This window comes from Lynx rufus, unplaced genomic scaffold (genome assembly GCF_022079265.1).
Source record: "Lynx rufus isolate CCGP_SWC_20201006 ecotype Redwood Valley unplaced genomic scaffold, mLynRuf1.p SCAF_27, whole genome shotgun sequence".
Lineage (NCBI taxonomy): Eukaryota > Metazoa > Chordata > Mammalia > Carnivora > Felidae > Lynx > Lynx rufus.
Genome location: NW_025814842.1, coordinates 9,041,067 through 9,068,272, shown reverse-complemented (window position 1 = coordinate 9,068,272; position 27,206 = coordinate 9,041,067). Strand labels below are relative to the sequence as shown.

General features: G+C 44.2%; 1 protein-coding gene across 1 annotated transcript; it reads right to left on the bottom strand.

Annotated features, from left to right (window-relative positions):
- YWHAG (tyrosine 3-monooxygenase/tryptophan 5-monooxygenase activation protein gamma) lies at positions 1-27,001 on the bottom strand. Its single transcript, XM_047089110.1, has 2 exons — positions 26,732-27,001; positions 1-1,990 (listed from the first exon to the last, which is right to left on the bottom strand). Exons 1-2 carry the CDS (start codon positions 26,816-26,818, stop codon positions 1,334-1,336), a joined length of 744 nt encoding a protein of 247 aa, XP_046945066.1. The 5' UTR covers positions 26,819-27,001; the 3' UTR covers positions 1-1,333.
- Positions 27,002-27,206: the final 205 nt, after the last annotated feature.

Below are 27,206 nucleotides of genomic sequence, written 5' to 3'. Positions count from 1 at the left end.
TTTTGGTCAAATAGGAGTTATTTATTATCTGAGGATGATTTTAGTTCATCTTCCTACAACAATTACTCGGGGAAGGAGTGTTTTCGGGGAGGAAAAGACTGACATGCTTACGGAGGCTCCCGCCATTGGACAGAATGTGTATGACTAGAAGAGCTCTTCCTTCTGGATTTTTCTACCAGTAAGCTTCTAGCACCTGAATTTTCACACACTGCACCGCAGACTTTCTCAGGAGGACGGCCCAGCCTTTGCAGCCCCACAGCGTCTCCACCCCCTGGGCGCCGCCAGCAGAAGGTACAGTGGGGAGCACTCAAGTGAAGAGTGAAATGGCAGCATGATCCCTGAGGAAGGAGCTGTGGCAGCTTAAAAATCAGGAGTTCTCTGAAAATATCAACACAATAAATGACATACAGACCTGAATTTTCTCTATTTTTGTGGTGTGTAACGTTTCTATTAAAGCGAGTAATCCATTTTTGTGGCGGATTGAAGTTAAGAGGAAAGAAAGACAAAAATCCCACAGCCACCTGCCAAGCACCTATTAACCAAAACCTAAAGTAGCTCGGATTCTCCTCAGGCAAGCCTTTTTGGCCTAGGAGACAGGGAACAGCAACACCAACCCGGGTAAAGGCCGACTAAGGATGGAAAGCCAAAAGAACCAGCAAAGAAAAATGCACACTCGATGGCTTGATGTTACATATGGCTGTCATGTAGAAATACTGTAAACTGCAATTTAGTGTTAATACTGTCAACTAATCGGAGACTTCAGAAAACTGGCAAGGCCTAAAACCACAAGGATAAATATACCTTCTGTCCCAAGTCTGTCAGTTTGGGATTTACACTATTCCCTGGCTGGTCGAGTGCACCCTGAAAAAAAAAAACACAACAGAACAAAACAAAAATGCACGGCTAAAAACAGATGAGCTAGGAAGTACCCAGAACTTAAGATTAAGAGCGTATGTACATACAAATCCTTACTGGAACCACAGAACTTCCTGAATGAGGGCCATTCCATTTTTCAGTTTTCTTTTGGACTCCAAACCCTACTCTGGCAATAAGTTAGACTCAAGACAGACAGCTCCACCTGCATTCATCTACAGAACAGTCCGTATGCCAGTGTGAGGCTGCTATTCCAATACCAGCACAGCTAACCTGACTTTCCACTAGTGGTGTTTTGGCAAAAACGTCAAAGAGGCGATCAAAGACAGGACAGGTCGTGGGCTTCTCCCTGGGAAGGTCGTCCCTCCCTTCCCCTCCCCCACCCGACCCCCCACTCATGGGAAAAAAATAAAGACTGCGGTAGGAGCATCAGCGTGCGCTGCCAGTCCACCTGGGGGCCTTAGTTGTTGCCTTCTCCGCCGTCGTCGTCTTGCTGGTCGCTCGTCCAGAGCGTTAGGTTGTCGCGGAGCAGCTGCATGATGAGAGTGGAGTCCTTGTAGGAGTCCTCGTTCAGAGTGTCGAGCTCGGCGATGGCGTCGTCGAAAGCGGTCTTGGCCAAGTGGCACGCCTGCTCCGGCGCATTCTGGATCTCGTAGTAGAAAACGGAGTAGTTAAGAGCCAGGCCTAATCGGATGGGGTGAGTAGGCTGCATGTGCTCCTTGCTGATCTCGTGGGCCTCGCTGTAGGCCTTCTCGGAGGACTCCACGACAGTCGCCCTCTTCTCTCCAGTGGCCACTTCAGCCAGGTAGCGGTAATAGTCCCCTTTCATCTTCAGGTAGAACACTTTGCTCTCGTACTGGGTCTCACTGCAATTCTTGATCAGGTAGTTATCCAGCAGGCTCAGCACATCCTGACACACCGCTTCCAACTCCTTCTCGATCTTTTCGCGGTAAGCACGGACCATCTCTATCTTCTTCTCATTGCCATCTGCAGAGGTCTTCTGCTCAATGCTACTAATGACCCTCCAGGAAGAGCGGCGGGCCCCGACTACGTTCTTGTAGGCCACGGACAGGAGGTTTCTTTCTTCGTTGGACAGTGGCTCGTTCAGCTCTGTCACCTATTAGGAGGAGAGAACGAGGAGTCGTTATGGTCCAGATGATGGCAGTGGATTAATCCTATCTCTGTGCCACTAAAACACAAACAGACTCGTCGGCTGATTAAAGTGATTAACAGCCGAGAACTGAGGCCGTGTGGGTGTACGGAAGGGGATGGAGGCGGAACGAACAACAAAGAAGGAAAACACTGCTGCTCATCAGTGGTGCCTGAACCCCTGCTTCCTCCCCGGGAAAGGACACAGCCTTAGCACATAGCTGTTCCGAAGAACGATCAAAGTCGAGCTCCTAGAGGACAAACCAAAATTTGATCTACGTTGCAAAAGGTCAACAGATCTCTCCTGTAACATTACATACCTACCTACCAAATCCCGGGGGTCGTTAAGCACAGGTGGCCAACCCACCTCAACAGATTTTTAGGAAATCAGACTGACCCTTTCCTTCTAACCTCGTCCTGTCTACTCAGTTCCGTCCCTCTTCAGGGAGAATATTGTGAGTCAACTTCAAGTTGACATTTGAGAAATGAGAAGGCTTTTCTGCTCTTGTGTTAAGACCGTATGAATTACAAATCTCAGAAGGGAAATCAAAACCACCGGGGGCATGGGGCTCAGTCTGGCCACAGAGATACGTCAGCAACTGGGAGAACACGGACCTGTTGCTGTGTTCGGCCTAATGCTACGAGTAACACAAAAGAATGGAGAGATGAGCAAGGTATTTCTAAGCTGAGGTGGCCAATAGGAATTAATGCTTCTTTCCATGTGGGCATTTGGACAAGTTTCAATCTTCATCACCCCAAAGATTAATCACCCTGAGGAAGTTAAAGCAATGTCCCGCCAATGATCTGTATTTTTAGGACTACCACACAACTGCTTAGAATAAGAAAGTCAGTAACACTGCACTGACTTAATTTAAATTACCTGATGTCTGTCATATCAGAGCCAGACACCGCTGTCTGACAACATGTGAAATAGAAAATTTTACAAGGATAGGGCTTTTTATTCCTATCCAAAGGCACATTTTTTATTTGTCTGGCTATCCTATCTACACTGGTAGTTATACTAAGTCAATGGCTAAGCCACAACATCAGGAACCATGATTCATTCACTATTTCATAAAGTCTTACAGAGGACCAGACACCTCCCTTGTCCTGTCCTCTCCTACCTGTGGCTCCAATCACGACACCTTAATTGCAACTAAACAAAACAAAAACTTCGCTGTTCTGCCCTTTGTTCTTCCCCTCCCTGAAATACTATACAAGTGTCAAGAATCCAAGTTAAGGGGCGCCTGGGTGGCTCAGTTGGTTAAGCATCCGACTTCGGCTTGGGTCACGATCTCACAGTTTTGTGAGTCTGAGTCCCACATTGGGCTCTGTGCGGACAGCTTGGAACCTGGAGCCTGCTTCGGATTCTGTGTCTCCCTCTCTCTCTGCCCCTCTCCGGCTTGAGCTCTCTTTCTCAGAAATAAACATTAAAAAAAGTTAATATCCTCTATTCGTATCCTCTCTGAAACCTTCCCCATCTCTCCCTCCAACCCCAGTTAAAACTGGCCACTCTAGGGGCGCCTGGGTGGCTCAGTCAGTTAAGCGTCCGACTTCGGCTCAGGTCATGATCTCGCGGTCCGGTCCGTGAGTTCGAGCCCCACGTCGGGCTCTGTGCTGACTGCTCAGAGCCTGGAGCCTGTTTCAGATTCTGTGTCTCCCTCTCTCTCTGACCCTCCCCCGTTCATGCTCTGTCTCTCTCCGTCTCAAAAATAAATAAACGCTAAAAAAAAAATTAAAAAAAAAACAACAAAAACTGGCCACTCTACATAGTGTTATATTACTTATAGATGTGAAGAGTGGGGGGAGGACATAATCCAAAATGATATACCAAAACTATTTTGAGGAGTTGGGATACCAAGAGACTTTTTCGTACGTGTGAATCATTCACATTCGGTCTGTATGGCACTTTTATAAACTGGGGAGGTGGGGAGGGTTATGCTTAGTGCAACTGGTTGTATAAATTAAACAGTATCTCTGAGGAGATAATTAAATCAGAACACAAACCAAATCATGCATATTAATTTACGGCAAGCAATTCATTCTTTGAAAGAATTAATCATGCTTTGCTCGCTAATTCCCACAATATCCGGCAAATGACGTATCTGCAAGTATTTCTTAAACTCATCAGCCGCTTTTCTTATGTTACCCTTTTGCTATGCATTATTGGTTCCCCATTATAATGCTGGAGAACAGGACCTTCCCCAGACATGGCCTACATGAGACACAGAGTGAGGAGACAGGGTTTTTGTGCAGAAGGAAATCAGGACACAGGTGCTTTCTGTTCCATGACCTCTGACCCCTGTGCCCCTGTGGAAACTCCACTTCTCCAGAATAAGGCGGCTTGTATCATCTCACGTCCAATTCTTTATATGTTCTAGGCTCTGGAGACACTATTCTCAGCCCACAGACCACACTGTCACTCCTGATGATTTGAGGCATATTCAGATAACCCAGAAGACTGGGGTTTTCCCAGGCCCACCATTTTACTAAGTGACCTTGGGTGCAAGCATTTCATCCTCCTGGCATCTCATTTTCTTATCCGTTAAAATAAGAGTTCTGCCTCTTTCATAAAATTACTATTAAGAGTGTATCAGAGGGGCGCCTGGGTGGCGCAGTCGGTTAAGCGTCCGACTTCAGCCAGGTCACAATCTCGCGGTCTGTGAGTTCGAGCCCCACGTCAGGCTCTGGGCTGATGGCTCAGAGCCTGGAGCCTGTTTCCGATTCTGTGTCTCCTTCTCTCTCTGCCCCTCCCCCGTTCATGCTCTGTCTCTCTCTGTCCCAAAAATAAATAAACGTTGAAAAAAAAAAAAAAAGAGTGTATCAGATGAGGGGCGACTGGGTGGCTCGGTCAGTTGAGTGTCTGACTTGGTTTCCACTCAGGTCATGCTCTCATGGGTCACTGCATCGAGCCCTGCATCAGGCTCTGTGCTGGCAGCATGGAGACTGCTTGGGATTCACTCTACCCCCACCTCTCTCTCAAAATAACTAAAACATTAAAAAAATTTTGTTTAATTTTTTTCAAAATTAAAAAAGCGTATCAGATGAACGGTAAAGTGCTCTTGACTCAATAAAGTGACAAAGAGGTGAGCAATTACTTTTGAGAATGCCTTGAATAGTTTTCCATTTTAATTCTCAGCATAAGAAGCCTCTAAATTTCTTACATAACAATCTGCTAGCTTACATCCCTGTATCAAGTATCGCTTCTCCATTTCATCCTGTTCTCTGTTCAAAGCTGAAATTTCTTTAGCTACCTTACATCACTTCCTTTCCAGAAACTTTAACATCATATAGCCTGAAAAAAAACAAAAACAAAAACCTCCCCAGACTGGCTTTCAAACAGGCAGAGGCCTCTGTAAGCCTCAGCCACGCAAACCATAGGACTCCAGCCTATATTCACTGGACACTCGCCTCTAGTGCAACCTGATAACTGTCTCTGATGCAAAAAGAAGCCAGAGTGCCTAAGGCCATTGAGATCGAGTTCTGGCCTTTCCCCTAAATCATGCTGTCCTTATTTCCAGAGCCGGCAACTATTTAAAGCTCAAATGACCTCACCAGTACCCTATACTGTTAGGTCTCCTGCTGCAAATGCAGTAGGGCTGCAGAGCCCACGGGCAGAAATGTGCTTATGTCAAGACGGCACGGTTGCCCCAGACGGGCACACGGAGATTATGAAACGGCAGTATCGCCTTTAGATATAGTAACTCGACCACATTTGGAACATACCCAGATGTTCTCTGCCACTGAAGAACTAAGTGAGAGGGAAAAACTTGACTCTTAAAAAGTCCGCTCAAAGGCAAGATGAGGTTCCTCTAGGAGCCTTAAACAAGCACTTCAAAAACTCCTTAAGATCAAAATGACTTGTGTGAGAATTAACCTGTGATTTTTACGTTCAAACAAGAGATCCCAAACAGGCTAGTTTTAAGAGTCAAGAGGACTTTTGAAAAGGGGAGAAAAAAAATTATTCTCATAGTGTCCAAAAAAAGGTTTAACCAAGATAGAAGGAGAGTGTTCGATGTGGGAAGATGAGAGAGATGTATCATCTGGGAAGGGAGAGACTTATTTTTCAAAAACAGTCACTGAATTGTTTCTACGAATGCAACGCATTTAAATATGGTCCCCAAAATATACTGTCACGGCTGCTGGAAAATGTAGAAAGTCTGTATTCTCTGGTGTGTCACATGTTCCGCTTAAAAACAAAATGAAACTTTCTGTCTTTTCAACTCCTAGGATACTAGTCCAAGTTCAAATTTCTTTCGGTGAGTTCAAGATAAACAGAGGAGTAAAAAGACCCAGAAAATCTGATATTCTCAGACAGGTTAAGAACTAGAACTCCCCAAATCCCAGCTGCTAAGGAATCAGATATTAATTAGTGTCAACTGTTCTCCCCTAAGAGTTGATGCAGAGACTTTTCAACCAAAGATCAGCAACCCTCAAGATTCTTGGAAAGCTATTTAGAGGACTTTCTGACCCCAAGACTCAGAGCACTGAGTCACTTACAATTTCCTCAACTTCTCTATCAAGGACCTAAATCGTAATGAGCACAACTTCAAATGTTTAATCTTCTTAAATAAGAAAAAGCTTGAATCAGGCTTACTTTATTTAAAATCTATTTCTATTGGGGCACCTGGGTGGCTCAGTTGGTTGAGTGTCTGGCTTCCACTCAGGTCATGATCTCATGGTTTGTGGGTTCGAGCCCTAGATCAGGCTCTGTGCTGATACCTCAGAGCCTAGAGCCTGCTTTGGATTCTGTGTCTGTCTCCACCTCTCTCTGCCTCTCCCCTGCTTGTGCTCTCAAAAAATGGACAAATAAACATTAAAAAATATATAAATAAATAATATCTATTCCTATCTTGCAGAAGCTTACGAAGAAGTTACAAAACAACAGTTACGGTGGTGACCACAAGACATCTTAATTTAAGAAAGCTGAAAATCTCCAGAAAGAACTGAGTTCACATCCCCAAAAAATAAGACAGAAGGGATGAACAGGTGGAAAAAAGGATGTTTAGGGCATGAAACTATTCTGTATGATACCCTAATGGCGAGTACATGTCATTACACACTCGTCAAAATCCATAGAACATGTATCACTGAGAATAAACCCTAATGTAAACAAACAAACCATGGACAGTAGGTCTAGGCCCACTGACTCTAACAGACCAGTCAAAAGACAATGACAGCACAGGGCACTGTGCAGGCAGGCGGTGGCAGGGCAGGTAGGGGGCACATGGGAACTCTGTGCTTTCCACTCAATTTCGCTGTGAACCTGAAACTGCTCTTAAAAAAAAAAAAAAAAGTCTATTAAAGAAAAGTAGAAAAAAGAGGGCTAGCAGACACTAGGTATAACATTTGGCCCCGTCTTCCATTTTTTAGGGCCCTCAGGTGTGGAGTACTAACCACCCAGAAGGGCCAAGAAGAAATGAAAAAGATAAACACAGTGACTGCTGTATAGGAAAATCCTATGCCAAAAACAGAAAAAACAAGGTGACAACGTGCAGGATGGGCATCAGCGTCCATGTAACGGACACAGTATCTATATGCTGTACAGACAGAAGAATAAACCATTGGAAAGAAACACTTTCAAGTGTTCTGCTTGAATACAGAATGAATCCTGTATTCTAGAGATGACCAGTCTACTAAATAACTACAAAAACCTTACAAAATAACCTGAAGCTATGTCTCGCCTGAGTAAAACGCCTTTAAACTTGAAAAACTTGAATTATAGTCTGCGTGGAAGAGTTAACTGGAGACTGCTATCTTTAGAAAGGTCTGCCGGCAAAGCTGACCCCTGGCTGGCATCTGAGAACTTGAATTTTGGAAGGGTTCCCATCATTCCCAGATAAGAATGGCTCCCTGTCCCTAAACTGTTTGCGCAAACAATGTGGTTCATGGTAAACACCTGTTTTCCTTCTAGGAGTCTTCATTTTTGGTATGTGCTAGGCAGGAAGTACTATGTGAATAGTCCCAGTAAAACCCGTGGTCACTAAATCTCTTATGAAACTCCTTGGCAGACACCATTTCACACACACACCCTACGTAGGAGTCCCTAGCAGGAGTCCCCTGGGGGAGAGGATTCTCGCTTGGGCCTGGTTTACTCTTTGCCCGAGGCACCTTTTTTCTTTGCTGATTTCGCTCAGTATGGCTTCACCGTAATAAATCAACAGCCCTGAGCACAACTGTATGCACATCCCAGGGGGTGGGGGGTAGTCTTGGAGACCACCAGTACACTCATTCTGGAAAACTTGATAGAATGTGTCCTGTAAGGTCTGATGACAAGGAAAATGTACTGAAAAGCCATGCCATCAGATAATCCACCAGACATTTGTTGAGCATCTATCTAGCACGTGTCCCACGCCACCACTCTGTGAAGACAGAAAACAGACAACCTGGAGGGGGCACACACTTATTCACTTTAGGTCACCAGCCACACAGGTGGATCTTCTGAAGAGTAGCACGCTACCTGGGCAGTTTAGAGGAAATTTTAATTAGAAAATAACATCAGCTGGGCTTTAAAAAAAAAAAAAAACAAAACCCCGACAGCAACCATCCTGGATAAACACTGTGCAGAAGGAAAACATTTCAGGAAGAGGAACATCCTACAACAGTCATGTAACTTCATATTCATCAGGGCCAACTGCAAGGTCTCACAGGTGACAGGAGAGCTGGCCAAGCACCGGGGCTTTTCTGACAGCCACCAAGTCCTGAGTTTTTTTCACAACCACTCTACAGAGGCGGACATCACACTTACTTCACGGGTGTGAGGCAGAGATACGAAATGATTTTTCCCCCAAAGCACACCACGAACACACAGCAGAGACGGGACATAAACGTGGGCCCTGTGGCTTCAAGCCCTGTGTTCTTTCTCTGACGATATAAACGTTGCTGACACATCACAGAGAAAGGGCTGATTTCTCTAACACAGACCTAAAAAAGAATTTCAGACCAACCAGCAATAGCAAAAGGAGTAAAAGGAACGGACAGTTGAAAGAAAGGGAAACACAAGCAGAGCACCCAAACCTCATCCATTACAAATGTTCGTTTTTTCTCTGATCAGACGGGCAATATCTCAAGTCAGACGACTTATGAAGGTGATGGCGTGGGTAAAGCACTCGCTTACAGTGGGAAACTATAAACGGGCAAGACCTTTATCGGAGGGCAATCTGGAAAGGACTATCAAAATTACAACTGCTCAACAACCTTTTGACTCTGCAATCCCCACCCCCCTTTTCAAAGTAAGCTCTATGCCCAACGTGGGGCGTGAACTCACAACCCCAAAATCAAGAGTTGCGTGCTCTACCAAATGAACCAGCCAGGCGACCCTCTGCAATTCCCTTTCTTGAAAGGGATTCACTGCGTTATTGCTAACAGCTGAAGTCTGGAGCCACCTAAATGGTCTTCGGTAAGAGGCTAGTTATTAGATTAGGACACATCCATACAGTGGAATTCTTTTATTTATTTATTTATTTTTTTTAATTTATTTTTTTTTCAACGTTTATTTATTTTTGGGACAGAGAGAGACAGAGCATGAACGGGGGAGGGGCAGAGAGAGAGGGAGACACAGAATCGGAAACAGGCTCCAGGCTCCGAGCCATCAGCCCAGAGCCTGACGCGGGGCTCGAACTCACGGACCGCGAGATCGTGACCTGGCTGAAGTCGGACGCTTAACCGACTGCGCCACGGAATTCTTAAGACAGCCAATCAAAAAGTATTTGTGTAGGGGTGCCTGGGTGGCTCGGTTGGTTAAGCGGCCAACTTCAGCTCAGGTCATGATCTCGCGGTTCAGGAGTTCGTGCCCCACATCGGGCTCTATACTAACAGCTCAGAGCCTGGAGCCCACTTCAGATTCTGTGTCTTCCTCCCTTTCTCAAAAATTAAAAAAAAAAAGTATCTGCGTATTCTCAGTGTACTTTCTAGAAAGGTCTGAAAATAGAGTGGCTGGGAGGCAGTCAAGATTGAGAAGGTTGAATTTCGACCTGTTACGGTATACCCAAACAAACCCGCTCCACAATTTACCCTGTTAATCAGATCTACAATTAAAGTTTAAAGCCAATTTTGAAAAACGAGTTTAAAAAAAAAAAGCTGAAGCCAGTAATTTTATATAAACTAGTTTATTGATATAAATGATTGTACATCTGCTGGTTAGTGCTCACTACCCCACCCCTACCAAGAACAACTTTTTTCCATTCATTTTAGTTGTATAAAAATCTTTCACTGTATCTTTATACAGATTAGGACCAGTATATAGTATATATACCATAGATTTCAGCCCTGTCATTAAACCAATTATTATTTCGTATATTTTCCCATTTTATTCCCTACATAACCTTTGTTAAATCCAACACTTTTTTGAATTTTTAAAAAAATATTTTAGGGGCGCCTGGGTGGCGCAGTCGGTTAAGCGTCCGACTTCAGCCAGGTCACGATCTCGCGGTCCGTGAGTTCGAGCCCTACGTCAGGCTCTGGGCTGATGGCTCAGAGCCTGGAGCCTGTTTCCTATTCTGTGTCTCCCTCTCTCTCTGCCCCTCCCCCATTCATGCTCTGTCTCTCTCTGTCCCAAAAATAAATAAACGTTGAAAAAAAAATTTTTTTAAATAAAAAAAATATTTTAATGTTTATTTTATTTTTGAGAGAGAGAAAGAGAGAGGGAGACACAGAATCCGAAGCAGGCTCCAGGCTCCGAGCTGTCAGCACAGAGCCGGATGCGGGGCTTGAACTCACAAACCATGAGATCATGACCTGAGCTGAAGTCAGACGCTTAACTGACTGAGCCACCCAGGTGCCCCTATTCCCTACATAATCTTCTGGTTTCCAAGTATCACTCTCTTTCCCGTAGTTATACTTCTTATACTTGTAATCACATCTTCCTGCATGCACAAGGGCAATGTTACTATCGCTGATCATGGGCATCTTTGTTTGGTTTTGAATTTAATGGAATACTTCCAGTGTTTCATTCTTAAATACTGACTTTCGCTTTAAAAGAGATTTCTCTACCATGTTGAGAAAGTATCCAGTATCCATCTATTCCGTATCTTTCTAAGTAACTTTCGTCATATTAGAAATGGGTTCTTTACCAAATTGTAACTTCTATTTTGGTCCTCCAGATAACGCTTTATGATTTAGTACTGTTATTCCCATTTTATTTTTTTTTTTTAATTTTTTTTTTTTCAACGTTTATTTATTTTTGGGACAGAGAGAGACAGAGCATGAATGGGGGAGGGGCAGAGAGAGAGGGAGACACAGAATCGGAAACAGGCTCCAGGCTCTGAGCCATCAGCCCAGAGCCTGACGCGGGGCTCGAACTCACGGACCGCGAGATCGTGACCTGGCTGAAGTCGGACGCTTAACCGACTGCGCCACCCAGGCGCCCCTGTTATTCCCATTTTAAAGTTAGGAACATTAAGGCTCAGAGCCCCAGAATGGAACCCATACCTAATGGCTCAAAATCCTATATGCCTTCCACTATAGGCCTAGTTCTTAACCAAGGAGGGGGAAGCTTTTTTAAAGTATCTCCCTACGCAGCCCTAACCCTTGAAGACTCAGTAGTGAGTGGAATCCATACTTCTGTTTCTCCAGGTTAAGAACTGCGGAACAACGTTCCTCAAAATGTGGAGTTACTACGTGACTCAGCAATTCCACCCTTTGGTAAGTACAGAGGAGAGTACTGACAACATAACGTCCACACAAAAACTTGTCAACAAATGTTCACAGCAGCACTAGTCAAAACAGCCCCAAAGTGGAAACAATCTAATTGTCAGCTGGTGAGCAGACAAAATTAAATGCAGTATTATCCAAACAGAGGAGGGACACAGGCTACAACATGGGGGACACTGGAACGAACGAAAAAGCCCCTCACAAGACCACATACTGTAGGTTTCCAGTTTTAGGAAATGTCCCAAATAGGCAAATCTCTAGAAACACAGACTGGTGGTAGCTTAGGGCTCGGGGGTTTTGAGGGCAGGGGAGTAGGGAGTGACTTCCAATGGGTACAGGGTTTCTTTGTGGGGAATGACAATATTTATTCCAGGACTCAGACAATGGTGCCAGTTACACAACCCTGAACATGCTAAAAACCACTGAGAGGTGTCTGGGTGGCTCAGTCAGTTAAGCGTCCGACTTTGGCTCAGGTCACGATCTCGTGGTTCCTGAGTTCGAGCCCCACGTCGGGCTCTGGGCTGACAGCTCAGAGCCTGGAGCCTGCTTCGGATTCTGTGTCTCCTCTCTCTCTGCTCTCCCCTGCTCGTGCTCTTGGCTCTCTCTCTCAAAATTAATTAAAAAAAAAAAAAAATCACTGAATTGTACATTTTCAATGGGTGACTGGTAGGTGGATTTTACCTCAATAAAGCTATAAAAATAAAACTGCTGCACTGTATCATAGTCTACACAGCACTTTCACACATACCAGCAATTAAACATTAACTCACATGTTTGAGGAGTTCAGAATTCCAGATACTTCGTGCTTCATAATAAATGGGCTTATACAAAGAAAAGTAACTATAACAGAGCACAAACCTTGTGTTTTTAATTCTCCTCAAAATGAGAACAAGAGTACTGTGTTATGTTTATTGCTCACGCATACTTACATACACCTGAAAAGGGCTAAGAAATTTACATTCCCTACCACAGGTTATTTTTCCATTATGATAATAAGCATCCAATCCTGCCATTGGGGGAGGGAAATGCCAAGGAGAGAAACATACTAAGATTACTTAACTTCCCGAAATACAGACAATCCACACGAATAGCAAACCAGAGCTCCCTTCCCTCTTACAGACTGAGTGAATGTCTTCTACCCTCTACCTGCATGCTTTCCGGAAGAACTCAGCCTAAACCCACCTTTAGAGATTCACTTCATGTTAAAACTTAGTTCATCTCCCTACAACTGCCACGGGCTAGCAAAATAAGAATTTTATCTTTTGGGGCCAGAATCAATTCCTCATACAGGTGAAGAGAGCCCTCCTATCTCTGGATCTCGCCTGCTTACTATTTTCTATGATCTGGATACAATTCCCCTGCCCATCCCGACTCTCTTCCCCCAAAGAGGCTCCCTGGTCACTGCCCTTCAGCCTGCTACTTAGAATACAAGACTGCAAGCTTCAGCAAACAAATGAGCTAATATTTATAACTGCTGCTTTTATGACAGATCTGTGTTTTGGTGGGAAAGGGGGAACTCCCCCAGCTGAAAGTGAAACAAACTGGCGTGTATGAAAGTGCTGTGTAAACTATGGTACAGCACAGCAGTTTCTTGAAAACCACTCTACTGAGATATTACCTATCGGGCAAAGGCCAGGGATGCTATTGCCACACAATATACAGGACAGCCATCCTACAGGAGCTAAGACTAATACGGTCCAAATATCGATGTAGAAAAACCCTGCACTAAGTCACCGACACTCGGGTCATGATATTCACATTCTTCCTCATACCACACACTTCTGTGCTCTCATGCTTTTCCAACCACCTAAACACACTTCCAGAACCCATAAAGAAAAATTATATATCCATCAGGTCCTAATTCAAATACTACATACGCTTCTTGAAAAATTCTCAGGCAGCTCTAATCACTGCTTATTCTGTGTAACTTTTACCTTCCACCTTTTATACTGGGTTTTTTGGTGGTTTTTTTTGGTAAATTTTTATTTATTTATTTTTGAGGGCAGGGGGTGGGGGAGGGCAGGGGAACACAGAGAGGAAGACAGAGAATTCCAAGCAGGCTCCGTGCTGCCAGTGCAGAGTCCAACACGGGGCTCAAACTCACGAGCTGTGAGATCATGACCCGAGTGGAAATCAAGAGTCAGACACTTAATTGACTGAGCCACCCAGGCGCCCCAACATGCTGCCGATTCCTAACACTTTGTACCGTTAACTGTATACCTTTCCTTTCCCCAAGAAGACTGAAGTCCTTAAGGGGCAGGTACCACCCTGCACTCACCAATGAATCACCATGTTACCTAACAGTCACTTCTGAATGTGTAAGTGACATGAATTTACACATGATGTATCAAGCCCAGACTGTTTGCAAAAGTGGTAATAATATTTCTTCCCAACCCTGTACACATCTTCCTTTTCACTATGATTTTGTAGCTCCTCCTATGAAGAAATGGAATATAGTTCTCCACCCCATAGGCTGCACTCGGTCATGTGACTTACATTAACTAGTGGAATATTATCGAGTATAAGGCAAGCAAAGGCCTGAAAAGTGCTCGAGAGACAGGAAGGGCTTGCTGCTAGGAAACTTCCACGGCCACTGTAGTTTCATCTAGCCAAACTGAGGCTGGCCTAAACCAAAAATACTTGGCCAACCAACAGAATCATGAGAAGTAAGAAATCTTTGTTTGGGGTAATTTGATATCAACAAAAACTAACTTATATACTTGTTTTAATATTATCTTGCAGTGTTAAATTCTGCTTAAATTAACTTCTGAAAATCAATCAGACTGAATTCCTACTGCGATCTCAATCAACACCCTAGGTCTCTTTGCCCCCAACGGGTGCTATTGTTAAGTGCCATCCGCACCACATGGAATAATGAAAAGCTGAATTTGGGGGCCAAAATACAAGACTTTAAGCAAAAAAATAAGGCCATTTCATTACCCTAGATTCCACCCACTGCTCCATTCTGATCTCACTTTTTAACAACTAGGACATTTGTCAAAACTTTGCTATGTAACCCCACATAGGAGGAAAAACACCTGACCTGAATGTCTTGAAAAAATTCAGGTATACATATTCCAGCGTTCCCTTGGCTGGTAGTCAAATAACCCTATTCTAAAAAGTAATTCAATCAATATTAGTTAAAAATTAAACAGCTTCTTCTACAAACCCATACTGACTTTCTTTTACAATAAGTTCCACTTTTAGGCCTTTTCTTTGCTTCTACAACTTCTCCCAGAATCAACATCACGTTCACTTTCGTTGGGATTGTTCACTTATGTCCATATCTCTTGTTCCACCTCCATTATCCAAGGCTATTCCCCCAAATCCATTATGAACAATAGTTCAGCTATCTCATCAAATTTGACAACTTCTCACCCAAGCTACACCCTTGACCTCTTTGTTCAGAATCACTCCCTTTATTTTTTAAGTTTTTACAAGTTTGCTTATTTATTTTGAGAGAGAAAAAGAGCACAAGTGGGAGAGGGAGAGCCAGAATACCAAGCAGGCTCCATGCTGTCAGCATGGGGCCTGATGCAGGGCTCAATCCCATGAACCATGAGATCATGACCTGAGCCGAAATCAAGAGTGGGACACTTAACTGACTGAGCCACCCAGGCGCTCCAGAATCACTCGCTTTTTTTTTTTTTAAGTTTATTTTACTTGTTTTGAGAGAGACAGTGCAAGCCAGGGAGGGGCAAAGAGAGACGGAGAGAGAAAATTCCAAGCAGGTTCCATAATACCAATGCAGAGCCTGATGTGGGGCTCTAACTCACGAAACATGAGATCATGACCTGAGCTGAAACCAAGAGTCAGATGTTTAACTGACTGAGCCACCCAGGCGACCCCCAGAGAAATCTCTCACTTTTAAAATCAAACTCTTACAACCTCCAGTAATACCAGTCCTCACTCCCACCTACTGGCACTCCCACCGTGCTCTTGAATCCAATCCTTTCTCTTCCCCTTCAGACTTTACTCCTTTCTTCTAAGATTCACCAATTCAATTGTTTTTGTTTAAATATAAACTTTCCTGTGCCTTGTCCTTCTGTTCTACGAGCTCTAAAGCATCCAAATGCGCAATCAGTCCAACCACTCAGCCTTTTTTATTCTTCCACCCAAAACTGAAGCGAGTAAAGACGGGGAGGGAGACCAAGACAGACACCAAGAGAAGACCAGCCGCTGCGCATTAGGGTTTTTCTGACCCTCTGCACTCACTGCCTAGCGATCCTTGCTTACCACTGCCTCTTTGTAGAGGAAAGCGACCACTAGGTAAGCAGATTCCAAGGCCTTTTCTTGGCAAACAACTTCTTTCGTTGCCTCCTCCCTATGCGCCAACTAAGTGTTTCTTCCCTCTATGTGCCCAGTGGTCAGTCATTCTCTCCCCTGTATGTTCCCTCCTCCTCTCCTGTTCTTTCCCATTAACATATAACCCAAGTTTAGGGTGAAAATAAGTGATGCCTTTTAATCTCATTTTTTTCCCATCTCTTTATTTCCTACAAAATCAAGCTTCTGAAAGTTCAGTCTAGGGGCGCCTGGGTGGGCTCAATCGGTTAAGCGTCCGACTTCGGCTCAGGTCATGATCTCACGGTTTGTGAGTTTGAGCCCTGTGTTGGGGTTGTGCTGAGTGCTCATAGCCTGGAGACTGTTTCAGATTCTGTGTCTCATTCTCTCTGCTCCTCCCTGACTTGTGCTCTATCTCTTAAAAAATAAATAAATGTAAAAACAAATTTTTTTAATAAAAAAAAAAGTCTATACTTCCTAGCATTTCCTTTCATTCACTCCCCACCTCACCACCCCTGTACCCATCTAATAAAATGCCATTAACTATCCTTCCCATTTCATATCCCCAACCAATGTTCCCTTAAGTCAACTTAAATTTTTATTCATAAAGGAACCCAACACTGCCGACCACTCCCCCTTTCTTGACACTCTCTTCTTTGTTAGCATTCTTTCCTGGTTTTCTGCCTTCATCACTACCAACTCAGCTTCCTCATTCTGGTAACTATAGAAGTGCTATTCCCCAGGGTTACATGTTTTGACTCCAACTCTCTGCTTTCCCTAGGTGACCTTACTACGCCTGGTTTTAACCACCATGGATATATAGTGACCCCCACTAGAATGGCAGTTCTAGGAGGGGAATGGGACACGTGTTCTCCAGCTCTTGGACAAGAACGTAGTCTATAGTTGGTCCTAAAAAAATATGTTTACTTGGGGCACCTGGGTGGCTCAGTAGGTTAAGAGTCCAGCTCTTGGTTTCAGCTCAGGTCATGATCTCAGTTTGTGGGATTGAGCCCCACGTCCAGCTCTGCAGAGCCTGCCTAGAATCCTCTCTTCCTCTCTCTCTGCCCCTCCCCTGCTCGTTCTCTCTCAAAATAAATAAAAATATTTAACATCTAAAAATACACACACACACACACACACACACACACACACACACACACACACACACACACTTATGCTGTGCCAGGCTCTACTCTAAGTGCTCCTCATGTACTATCTTGTAGCCATTATCTTTTATCTACTTCCACTTAAATGCTTCCCCAAACTCTGCAGGACAGCTGCATTCCTCTTCTCCATCATTTTTCCTTCTTCCTCTTTCTTATTCTATCTCCGACCATCAAGTTGTCTCTGATCTACCTTCACTATCCTTGTCCAGGTTCTCCTCCTTCAAACTAGACCCCTTGTAATACTCTAATTAGTCTCCCTCCCTTTGTCTCACTGTCCTTGAGTTTCCAAATCTCTCCAGGCCAAAAATCAGATCACGATCCTCCTCTGCCTAGAATCCTTCCATGACTCTCCAGAGCTTAGAGAAAGAACTCAAACTCCACAAGGCCCTTCAATAAACTGGTTCCTACTTACCTCTTTGGACTCCTTTGCTAATATTCCCTCAAATGCACAGTACTGCAGCAACCAACAGTGAATAAATGAATCCCGCACCACACTCTGCTCTTCTGAACCTACACATGCTATTCCCTCTCCCAGGACAGTCCTTCCTCTACATGTTCCCCCCTCCCTTGCAGTCCCCCAAGGGTCTATGCCAGCATCACTTCTTTAGGAAAGAGCCACTGAAGTCCAGTGTGACTTCAGTGCCCTGTTACTCTATTACGCCGTTACTATACCTGTTTGAAGTTTACCATATTATTTTCCTTTCCTCCATAAACGGATCCTGTCCCAAAAATCTCAAGTTTTAACTGCAGGACCTTCAGATGGCAAAAAATAAATAGAACGGCAGCATATCCGTCTAAATTACTGCTAACATCATTAGATTGGTCCGCTCCATACTTCTGAGCATGGATTCAAAGCCAGGCTGTCTGGGCTCAGACAGCTATTACATATGCTGACTATCTACCCACCCATGCATCCCCACACTCAGCAGGACACTGACCTTAAGGCAAAAAGGATTTTTAAAAAATGCCTGGCAAGTAACAAGGTGAAATAAAAGCAAAACGTGTTTACTTGCATCATCCTCTGCAAGTTCATTGGGTTTTAGCTCTTCTGTCAGAAGAATCTACCTCCCCCACCCTAAAGAAAAAAGGCAGCAAGAAAGGAATCCCAGTCCTGTAGTGATCACACTCTTACCCCACAGATAACACATTACCTGCATGTCAACTGAAGAAAAGCACCTTAAAATCAAGGGAAAAGTGACAATCAGCCGCCATCTGGATTAAATGGTTTAAGCAAGAAACTACTTGCAGGGTGCCAAATTTAAATAAATGTAGGGAGACCCTGCTGCTAACTTGACCATTTACAGCAAAAAAGGGGTAATTTTAGGTCGGTAAGAAGCCATCTTCCAAGATGGTAAATCCCAAGGGGACCAACCAGTAGGCAAGTATGTAGATAAAAAGACTGACTGCTAGCCTGCCACCTGGTGAAGTAGGTTATGGGGGGGTTTACTCCGCTATTCATCTCAACAAATGTTGTGAAAATTTCCATATCATTGTTTTCTTTTTATTTTTTTAAATGTTTATTTATTTTTGAGAGACAGAGCACAAATGGGGGAGGGGTAGAGAGAGAAGGAGACACAGAATCTGATGCGGGGCTCAAACCCATGAACCACAGGATCATGACCTGAGCCAAGGTCGGACACTTAACCAACTGAGCCACCCAGGTGTCCCTTCTTTTTATTTTTTTTTAACATCCATTTTTTAGAATATCTCTACACCCAACGTGGGGCTTGAACTTACGACCTAGAGATCAAGAGTCCCATGCTCTTCAGACTGAGCCAGTCAGGTGCCCCCAGGGTTTTCTTTTTAAAGGCAGTCATTCCAACCAGAAAAAAGTAACAAAAGGGAGATCTGTTGAGAGCATATGTCTTCAGTTTATTTTTCTTCATGTAGTAAAAGGGCAACAGGGCATCCTTGAATTTTGAACCATGTGTATGCTTACCTATTCAGTTACATCTTTCACTACTTTTAAGAACACGCAGTACTACTGATGATTTCAAAAGGCTTAAAATTTTATGCTTTCAAAAATTCCACTTTTGGGTCTCGGTCCTAATATATCAACTGTGGTCGAAGCTTTAGCCACAAAGATATTCATGGCAATATTACCACAAATTTGCAAAGAGCATGGATGTTAAATAAAAATATAAGTAAATTATGACACATCCACAGACTTAATTCAGCCACTGAACATACTAGTAACAGAAAAAAAAACTCCTTGAAATAATGAGTGTCAAGGGAGAAGGCACGGTACAAAAGCAAGCCTAAACCCCAAGGAAAAAAAAGACATGATGGACATATACCCCTGCATGGGGAATTATGGGGATACCTATCTTTTCCCCCCAAATTTTCTAGCATCATAAAGGTCAGACATTTTTGTCATCAGTCATCACTCCCAACGATGACTCCAAAGACTCCCTCAGAAATTAACAACATCCCAGGGCCCATAGGTGGGTGGCTCAGTTGGTTATGCATCAAACTCTAGATTTTGGCTCAGGTCATGACATGATCTCAGTTTCAAGAGTTCAAGCCTGGCACTGGACTCTGTGCTAGCCGTCGGTGCCCCTCCCCAACTTGCGCGCTCTCTCTCTCTCAAAATAACTAAATTTTCAAAAATTAAAAAAAGAAAAAAAAAGGACATTAATTAACAGCATCCCCAAATTCAAGACACTCTACCATATTCCTTCCCAAAAGAAAACAAATTAGGAGCGCTTGGGTGGCAGCTAAGCGTCTGAACTTTTGCTCAGGTCATCATTTCAGAGTTTGTGAGTTCAAGCCCGGCATCGGGCTCTCTGCTGTCAGCACAGGGCCTGCTTCAGATGCTCTGTCCCCTACTCCCCACCCACCCTCTCTCTCTCTCTCTCTCTCTCTCTCTCTCAAAATAAATAAATAAACTTAAAAAAAAAATTAGGGGCACCTGGCAAGCTCAGTTGATGCAGCATGTGACTCTTGATCTGAGGGTTGTAAGTTTGAGCACCCACACTGGGTGTAGAGATTACTTAAAAACAAAACCTTTTCTAAAAAATTTAAAAAACTAAAAAACTAAAAAAAAAAAAAAAGGAATATTCCTTCTCTACTACCCACTTGTTCCCAACTAGCTTTTCCTTGCTTCAGGATGCTCTTTTCTGAGCCTATCCTATGAATTCTCCTTGCCCTTCTGGACTGGGTCATTTCGACTTAGTAGAAAAAATTTAGTGTCTAACGTCTATTTCTATTACACAGATGTAGTTACAAAGACTAGATATAGGTCGCATGTGAAGAGTGGGGCATCATTTGCAATAGCTTCTATCCCACCCAGCCTGTCCAGCTCAAGCAGCAGAACTGCACTGGCAGGGGGCATGGGATTACCTGCAAGGCTACCATCCATGCTGGGCCACCAGGGCACACACATACTCATTTGCTAGTTCTTGTTAGCTACAAAAGGCGCGCTGTATTGAAGTGAAGGGTCCGGAACTGGAACAATTCAGGCAGAAGAAAGTTTATTTCCACATCCTTAAAGTACTGGCACCAGAGACCACAGTTTCCTAGATCCAGATTATGAAAGTATGGGAGCTCAGGTGTTGGCCATTTAAATGATTTATCTCAAAGCAAACCTGCATCTTTAAAAAAAAGCCTTATTCTTGGGGCGCCTGGGTGGCGTCCAAGCTTGGTTTTGGCTCAGGTCATGATCTCAGTTTGTGGGATCGAGCCCTGAGTCCGGCTCTGCACTGACAGCGTGCAGAGCCTGCTTGGGATTCTGTGTCCTTCTCTCTGCCCCTCCCCCGCTCACTCTGTGTCTCTCTCAAAGTAAACAAACATTAAAATAAATAAAAATGAAAGCCTTCCTCTGATTACTCTTACCCTTCTCTCCACTGCCACAGCTGCCCTACACACTTGGCTGTGGGGGAGGGCAGCTAAGGGATTCCTCTTAAGCTCCTGTCATTACATGTGCAGCTGCCCACTGCTGTCACTGTCCTATTCCCAGCTCTGACACCCCCGTTCTAGTAACAGAATTAAGAGGAGAAAGCTGACACTACACCTGGGTCCTACTCAGTTCAGCTTTCATCCATCTCTCCAAAAATACGGTATTACTCCAAAGATTAGGAGGATAAGACCGAGGAGTTTCTTTGGAAATTTATTTTCTAAACCTCATGTTTAAAAATTTCTGTATGTGGGGTGCCTGGCTGGCTCAGTCGGAAGAGCATGCGACTCCTGATCTCGGGGTCATGAGATCACTTAAGTAAAAACTTAGAAGGGGAAAAAAAAAATCTGTGTATGTGAGAACACTCTCATTTCCATTTACCCAGTCACAACCGAATTAACGTTACGCAGCACATTAACAGTATTCAACTCATGCAAGGGAAAGTCTCCCTCTGTAGGACACACCCTTACAGGTGAAATGCTGATGAAAATTTAGCTTAGACTTCGCCAGTTCTTTAAAAAGGAAAGAAACAAAAGACTCATGCCAAGTCCTTAAGACGTAATTTTTATTGTTGCTGCAAGATCGTGGGACCAAACCAATTATTTAACCGTTTACCTTTAAACTAAAGCTCTCCTTTGGGAACTTCTACTGATCATTTCTCACAGAACGGTTTTGTGCACCATTCAAATTTATAAATTAGAAAAAACAAAACTCCAGGATCTCTACAAGTGCCCAATTTAACAAGTAGGATGATGTGGTGGTAGTGAACCAAACTCAACAGCTCATACCTAAAACAGAATTTGGGGAGAAGAGGAAAGGGATTATGAAAGGCAAGGCCAAAAGGCAGATGATATTGACAGCCTTCACAACCTACAAAGGCAGCAAACATAGCATCCTCTGATTATAACCTTAAATATCTGGTTAAGCACTAATAGAACTTAGAAAATAAGACAAAAGATGGGCGCCTGACTGGCTCAGTCGGTAGCACATGTGACTCCTGATTCCAGGGTCCTGAGTTCAGGCCCCACGTTGGGCACAGAGCTTACTGAAACGAACAAAAGATGGTGGTTTATGTGTAATTTTTTTCCTCCTTTGACTATTAAGTACCTAAGATGGCCTGTGCTCTCTTTCTCCCACATCCCACGGAATCTGATAGCAATACAGAAACAGTCAGATGCCCTGCCAGATAAAAGGGTGAAGGCTGGTGATTATGGGAGGGAGAAGCTCCTGGCAGCCTCAGAAGCCCCCAAACGATGTGTGTGACATCATATACACGGGACTATCAGTGTAGCATCCGTGCTTGAACAGCTCACCCTCTCAGCACTGCGCGGTGCTCATTAGGGTGCCGTGCGGTGCTCATTAGGGGACTGCTGCCACAGAGCAGAGAAATCATTTACAACGAAGTCAGCACTGGAGTGGAAAATGAGTCCTAGTACAAACCCAGCAAAATTTCCATAATCTCCAAATGATTAATAGTTTGTTCCGATTTCAGATACATTGTTACTTATTTGGGGGACCATCATATGGTTTTTAAGCTCTGGAACTTCGATGGAAATCTTAATCTAGCTGAGACAAGTCTCTTTTCTTTTCAATTTATGCCAAAAAAGTCCAGATGTTAGAAAACAAAGAGAAGGATCCCGATTACCAGTGGCTGTAAGCTGCTGTGGTTACTTCATTATTGACACATTCCTGAATCAGTAATGTTTTGAAATCCAGTCAGTTATAGCCAAGCCATCATCCTTTTTAGAAACGGCATTCTCCCAGTTTTTCAGCTAGAGGGGACGGTTGCACAACATTGCAAATGTGCAAAATGTTACTGAACCGTACGCTTGAAAACGGTTTGCTGCATGTTACGTTGACTTTTACCTCAATAAAAACAAAATTATTTTTTCTTCTTAACGATTAGGAGTTGGGCTTAACAAATAAATAAGGCTTCCTGCCAATACTAGGGGATGAAACTCCCCCCACGGTCTGCTGTTAACACAGAGCTCTGTTAACAAGAATACACGTTTAGCAGCACCTTTTATCTGGATAGAATTCAAAAGATCCATGGGAGGTTGCTTTTTTTTTTTTTTTTTAATAATTAGAAAAGGCACTTAATCGTCATTTCAGTTACTGCAAAGACTACTACATAAAAAGCCAACTGTTATCTGTATCCTTCCCACCCCAAAGAAGAGAACAATTGAAACCACATGACTTAGAATAATGGCTGGCAGAACTCCACCTCTGAAGTCTACAGAGGTGTCATTACTCCATTAGTGATAATGGCTATTGATCTGGCCCCTCCTGGAAGGGCTAGTAGGAAAAACACAATATTTAAGATAGGAAGAATTTTCAACTATATTGATTCCAGCAAGAGTTTTTTTTTTGTTTTTTTGTTTTTTTAAATAGAATTAAGAAGGCCTTTTGCAAGCAAACCCCCCAATCGGGTCACTTCAACAAGAGGAGCCCAGCAGCTTTTCTCCCTCCGGAGGCGAATACTAGTATCCTACTTAGATTATTAACTTCTCTTCGGAGGCTATTAGAATCCAAAGGACAGGACAGAACCATCTAACAAGAAACATCTAGGTGTTCCCTCTCCCCTTAAATGGAAGACTACACACTTCTCTTAAAAATTAAACCTTGGGGCGCCTGGGTGGCTCAGCTGGCTAAGCATCCGACTTCGGCTCAGGTCATGCATGATCTCATAGTTTGAGAGTTCGAGCCCCGCGTCGGGCTCTGTGCTGACAGCTCAGAGCCTGGAGCCTGATTCAGATCTCTCTCTCTCTCTCTCTCTCTCTCTCTCTCTCTGCCCCTCCCCCACTTGCATGCTGTCTCTCCCTCTCTCAAAAATAGACAGTAATAAATAAATAAATAAATAAATAAATAAATAAATAAATAAATAAACTGGCTGTCTCATTTGGAAGCGTGTGATTCTTGCTCTTGGGGTCCTGAGTTCGAGCCCCACACTGGGCATAGGGATTACTAACACAAAAGATAATAACTTAAGGAAAAAACCCAACACTAAACTTCCCTCTTTCTTCCTTTTCAAAATATCGCATGCCGATTTTCATTCCTATTGTGTTATGTCACCCACACACAATTTATTCCTCCACACAGGCCCCAGTGACATTATTACTAGGATAATTTCATTAAATGCAAATAGCCTTACTCCCTCTATCATTAGGATGATTTCAGCCTTAGAAGAACACTCATTTGAGTGACAGGACAGAGTATTTTTCTCTGTATCTTTCTGTCTTTCCCAAATTCTCCATGAGGAGATGACTCTCATAAACAGGGGAAGAATCAAAGTTTTAAAAATAGTTACTATTTTCGAACACCTACTAACTTCTTATTCCTCACACCTTTTTCAAGGGGATATTGACCTATTTCACAGATGAGGAAAATGAGGGTCGGAGAGGTAAGCACACTTCCTCATAAGTGGGTTTGAAGAAAGGTCTGCTTTATTTTACAACTGCCCTTTCCTCCATACTGACAAGGACCAGAGGCACAAGAGAACTTTTGCCTTGTGTTTTGTAACCAGTTCTCACTCTCTAACATTACTGAAAACGACCCAGTAGGAAGTCAAGAGTTTTTTAAGGTTTTTATTAACACCTGCCAAGTTAATAATCTGCAAAAAACCCAAGTATACAGCCCAGCCCAGCACTATGATTAAGACATATTCTTGTTTAAAATTTCTATCTTTATTCCATTATTGTCCAATTTTAACAATGAGACAAATGTTTAAAAATACAAATGTAGCTTATAAACTTTTGTGGGTAAACTAGAAATTGGAAAATGAATTGGCATATCTAGAGGTCACTGCTCTGCATGCCTAAAGGTAAATGATATTCTTATTTTCTGGACCAATTCTTATCTGGTGGATAAGATGAAGTCCTCAATTCCACCTGCTTATCTGCTAATTTCTGCATTACCTTGGACAAATGCCATTTGCATACTCCCTACCAGCCCTTAGGTGCATTGCAGCCTCTGTGTCATTGTGTGTGACATCACTGGGTTGCTATGGATATAGGTGCGAGGTCACTCACTTTCCTGTGAAACTAGAAATATGGAAAAATTAGAAGAGTCTAAATAACATGAACTAAACATATTTCCAACACTGATATGTATTAAGAGCAGAACTTCTCATTTGAGCTTTAAAATGTTTTAAGGTAGCATCTGTGGCAATACATTAACACGGCAATACTCCCCATTTCAGAATCAAGTCTCTTCCTTAATGAGACAAAAATCTTTTGGTAAGGTAGCCGGCTTAAATAAAAAAGCATCAGCATTGTTATCTTTTATGAACCGGCCAAGTTGTTCAAGGATTAAGCTGGGATACCTACATTGCTTCATTAAAAAAAATTAACACGCAAGATACACTCCTGAATCCACTTCACACTGGAGATGCATTTTAAAAACCTTTGTTACATAAGACAGGAAGTTAAATGTTAAGACAGTGGGAGACCTAATTCATTAACCAGATAATTTCCCATGTTTTATTTAATAATGCTCAGTATTTGCCCCCTCCTCTAATATCAAACTCTTTGATAGCCCATTAGATAAATGTAGTGTTACTGACAAAATGGTGCAATACAGGCAGGAATCTGCATCCCAGACAAAATGCGACAACTGGCGATCAGTATTCTCTTTTCATCAGCATGAGGATGCGCTAGCTTTTTTTTTTTTTTAAGCCTCGGATGTATCTAACAGAACAAATTATTTAAAAAAAAAAAGACTTTTTCCTCCTTTAAAATAACTCCTCCCAGCCTCCACCCAGTCTAGGCTCTCTGCAATATGACAAATGCAGAATCTTCTAGAATGACTTGATACTGCCTCCCACCACTGCTTTGTTTGCAATATCAGATTAGGGAGAATATTTTTTCGACTTATAGGAATTTCAACAGATGTGTGCCTATTTAAAAAAGAAACAGCATTTGTCACAAATTAAACCAGTCAGCTAAATGCATAACCTTTATTTTAAAGACAATACCTACCCTTTTCAATACAGAACACGTTAGGAAAAAACGGAGATGACATGTCGAGAACGATCAATGAAAACGCTAGCGAGAAATACGTTCCCCGCAAGAGGACGTGCTTTGGGGTATAGAGAAAGAGGAGCCTTTTGTTAACAAAAACGTGAGAGCAGCAAGGTTTCGATTTTGCACCATTGAGCCCAGGTTTTCAGGAGAGCCTACGTTTTTTCTGTGGAGGTTCTAAAGGATCTGTCAGGAGAGGCAATGGGGAATATCGGGGAGGGGGGGGTAATTAGAAAACCAGGAGACCTGATGAGTGAATGGGAAAGGCGCCGCCCAGACACCAGGGAGAGAAAGAGGAACCGCATCCATGCGGTCCCCCCGCCCCCACGCCCAGGCTGGGAGGAGGGGAAGTGGGGCACAAAGGATGTTCACGGCCCCCGCTCAAGTCCCCAGCGGACCCGGGGACGCGGGGGCCAGAGACCCCGCTCCCGAGACCAGCCCTGCAAGATCCCGCCCCAGCCCGAGTCCGGGGAGGGCCGAGAAGGCAGCGCCGCCGGCCCTGGGGGACGCTCGGGGAGAGGCCGCGTCACAACCCGGGTCCCTATCGCTGCCGGGGCCCTCCCCAGCTCCCCGAGTGGGTGGGGAGGGGCAGTCAACGCTGCAGTCGCGAATGGCGACTAGTCCCTGGGCCGTCCACGCGAAGGCCCGCGTCTGCGAAGGGACTGGGGCGAGGCGGGGGGAGGGGAGGAGAAACTCACGTTCTTCATGGCCGCGGCCATGTCGTCGTAGCGCTCCGCCTGCTCGGCCAGCCGGGCTTTCTGCACCAGTTGCTCGCGGTCCACCATCTTCGAGGGCTGGATCGGGCCGGGTGAGGAGACCGGGGCGGCCTGAAGGGCTCGGAGGGCAGCTACGGCGCGGCTGGGGCCCGTGTGCCGGAGAGACCGACCCACGAAGCGAGCAGCTAAGGCGACGGCGACGGCGGCGGCGCGGAGGCTGCGGCTAGAGCTGCGACCGCGGGACCAGGCGCGAGGCGGCTGCGGCTGCTGTGCGTGCCGCGGGCGGACAACCCCCTGCAGCCCCGCCCACGCCGCGTGACGCAGACGGTCCCGCCTACCCGCCCGCGCACCCCGCCCCGGCCCCGCCCCAGCCCTTCCGCCTCTCGGGCTTCTCCTCCCCAACTCAGCTTACCTTCGCTTTCTGGGCGTCCCTCCCTTCCCCGCTGCCCCCCCGCAC

What these genes read in the sequence shown, in the direction of transcription:
- YWHAG (XM_047089110.1), bottom strand. Translation starts at nt 26,818, where the DNA reads ATGGTGGACCGCGAGCAACTGGTGCAGAAAGCCCGGCTGGCCGAGCAG. An exon ending in TGGCCGCGGCCATGAAGAAC is followed by an intron (nt 1,991 to 26,731) that starts GTGAGTTTCTCC and finishes TCCTCCTAATAG; the next exon opens with GTGACAGAGCTGAACGAGCC.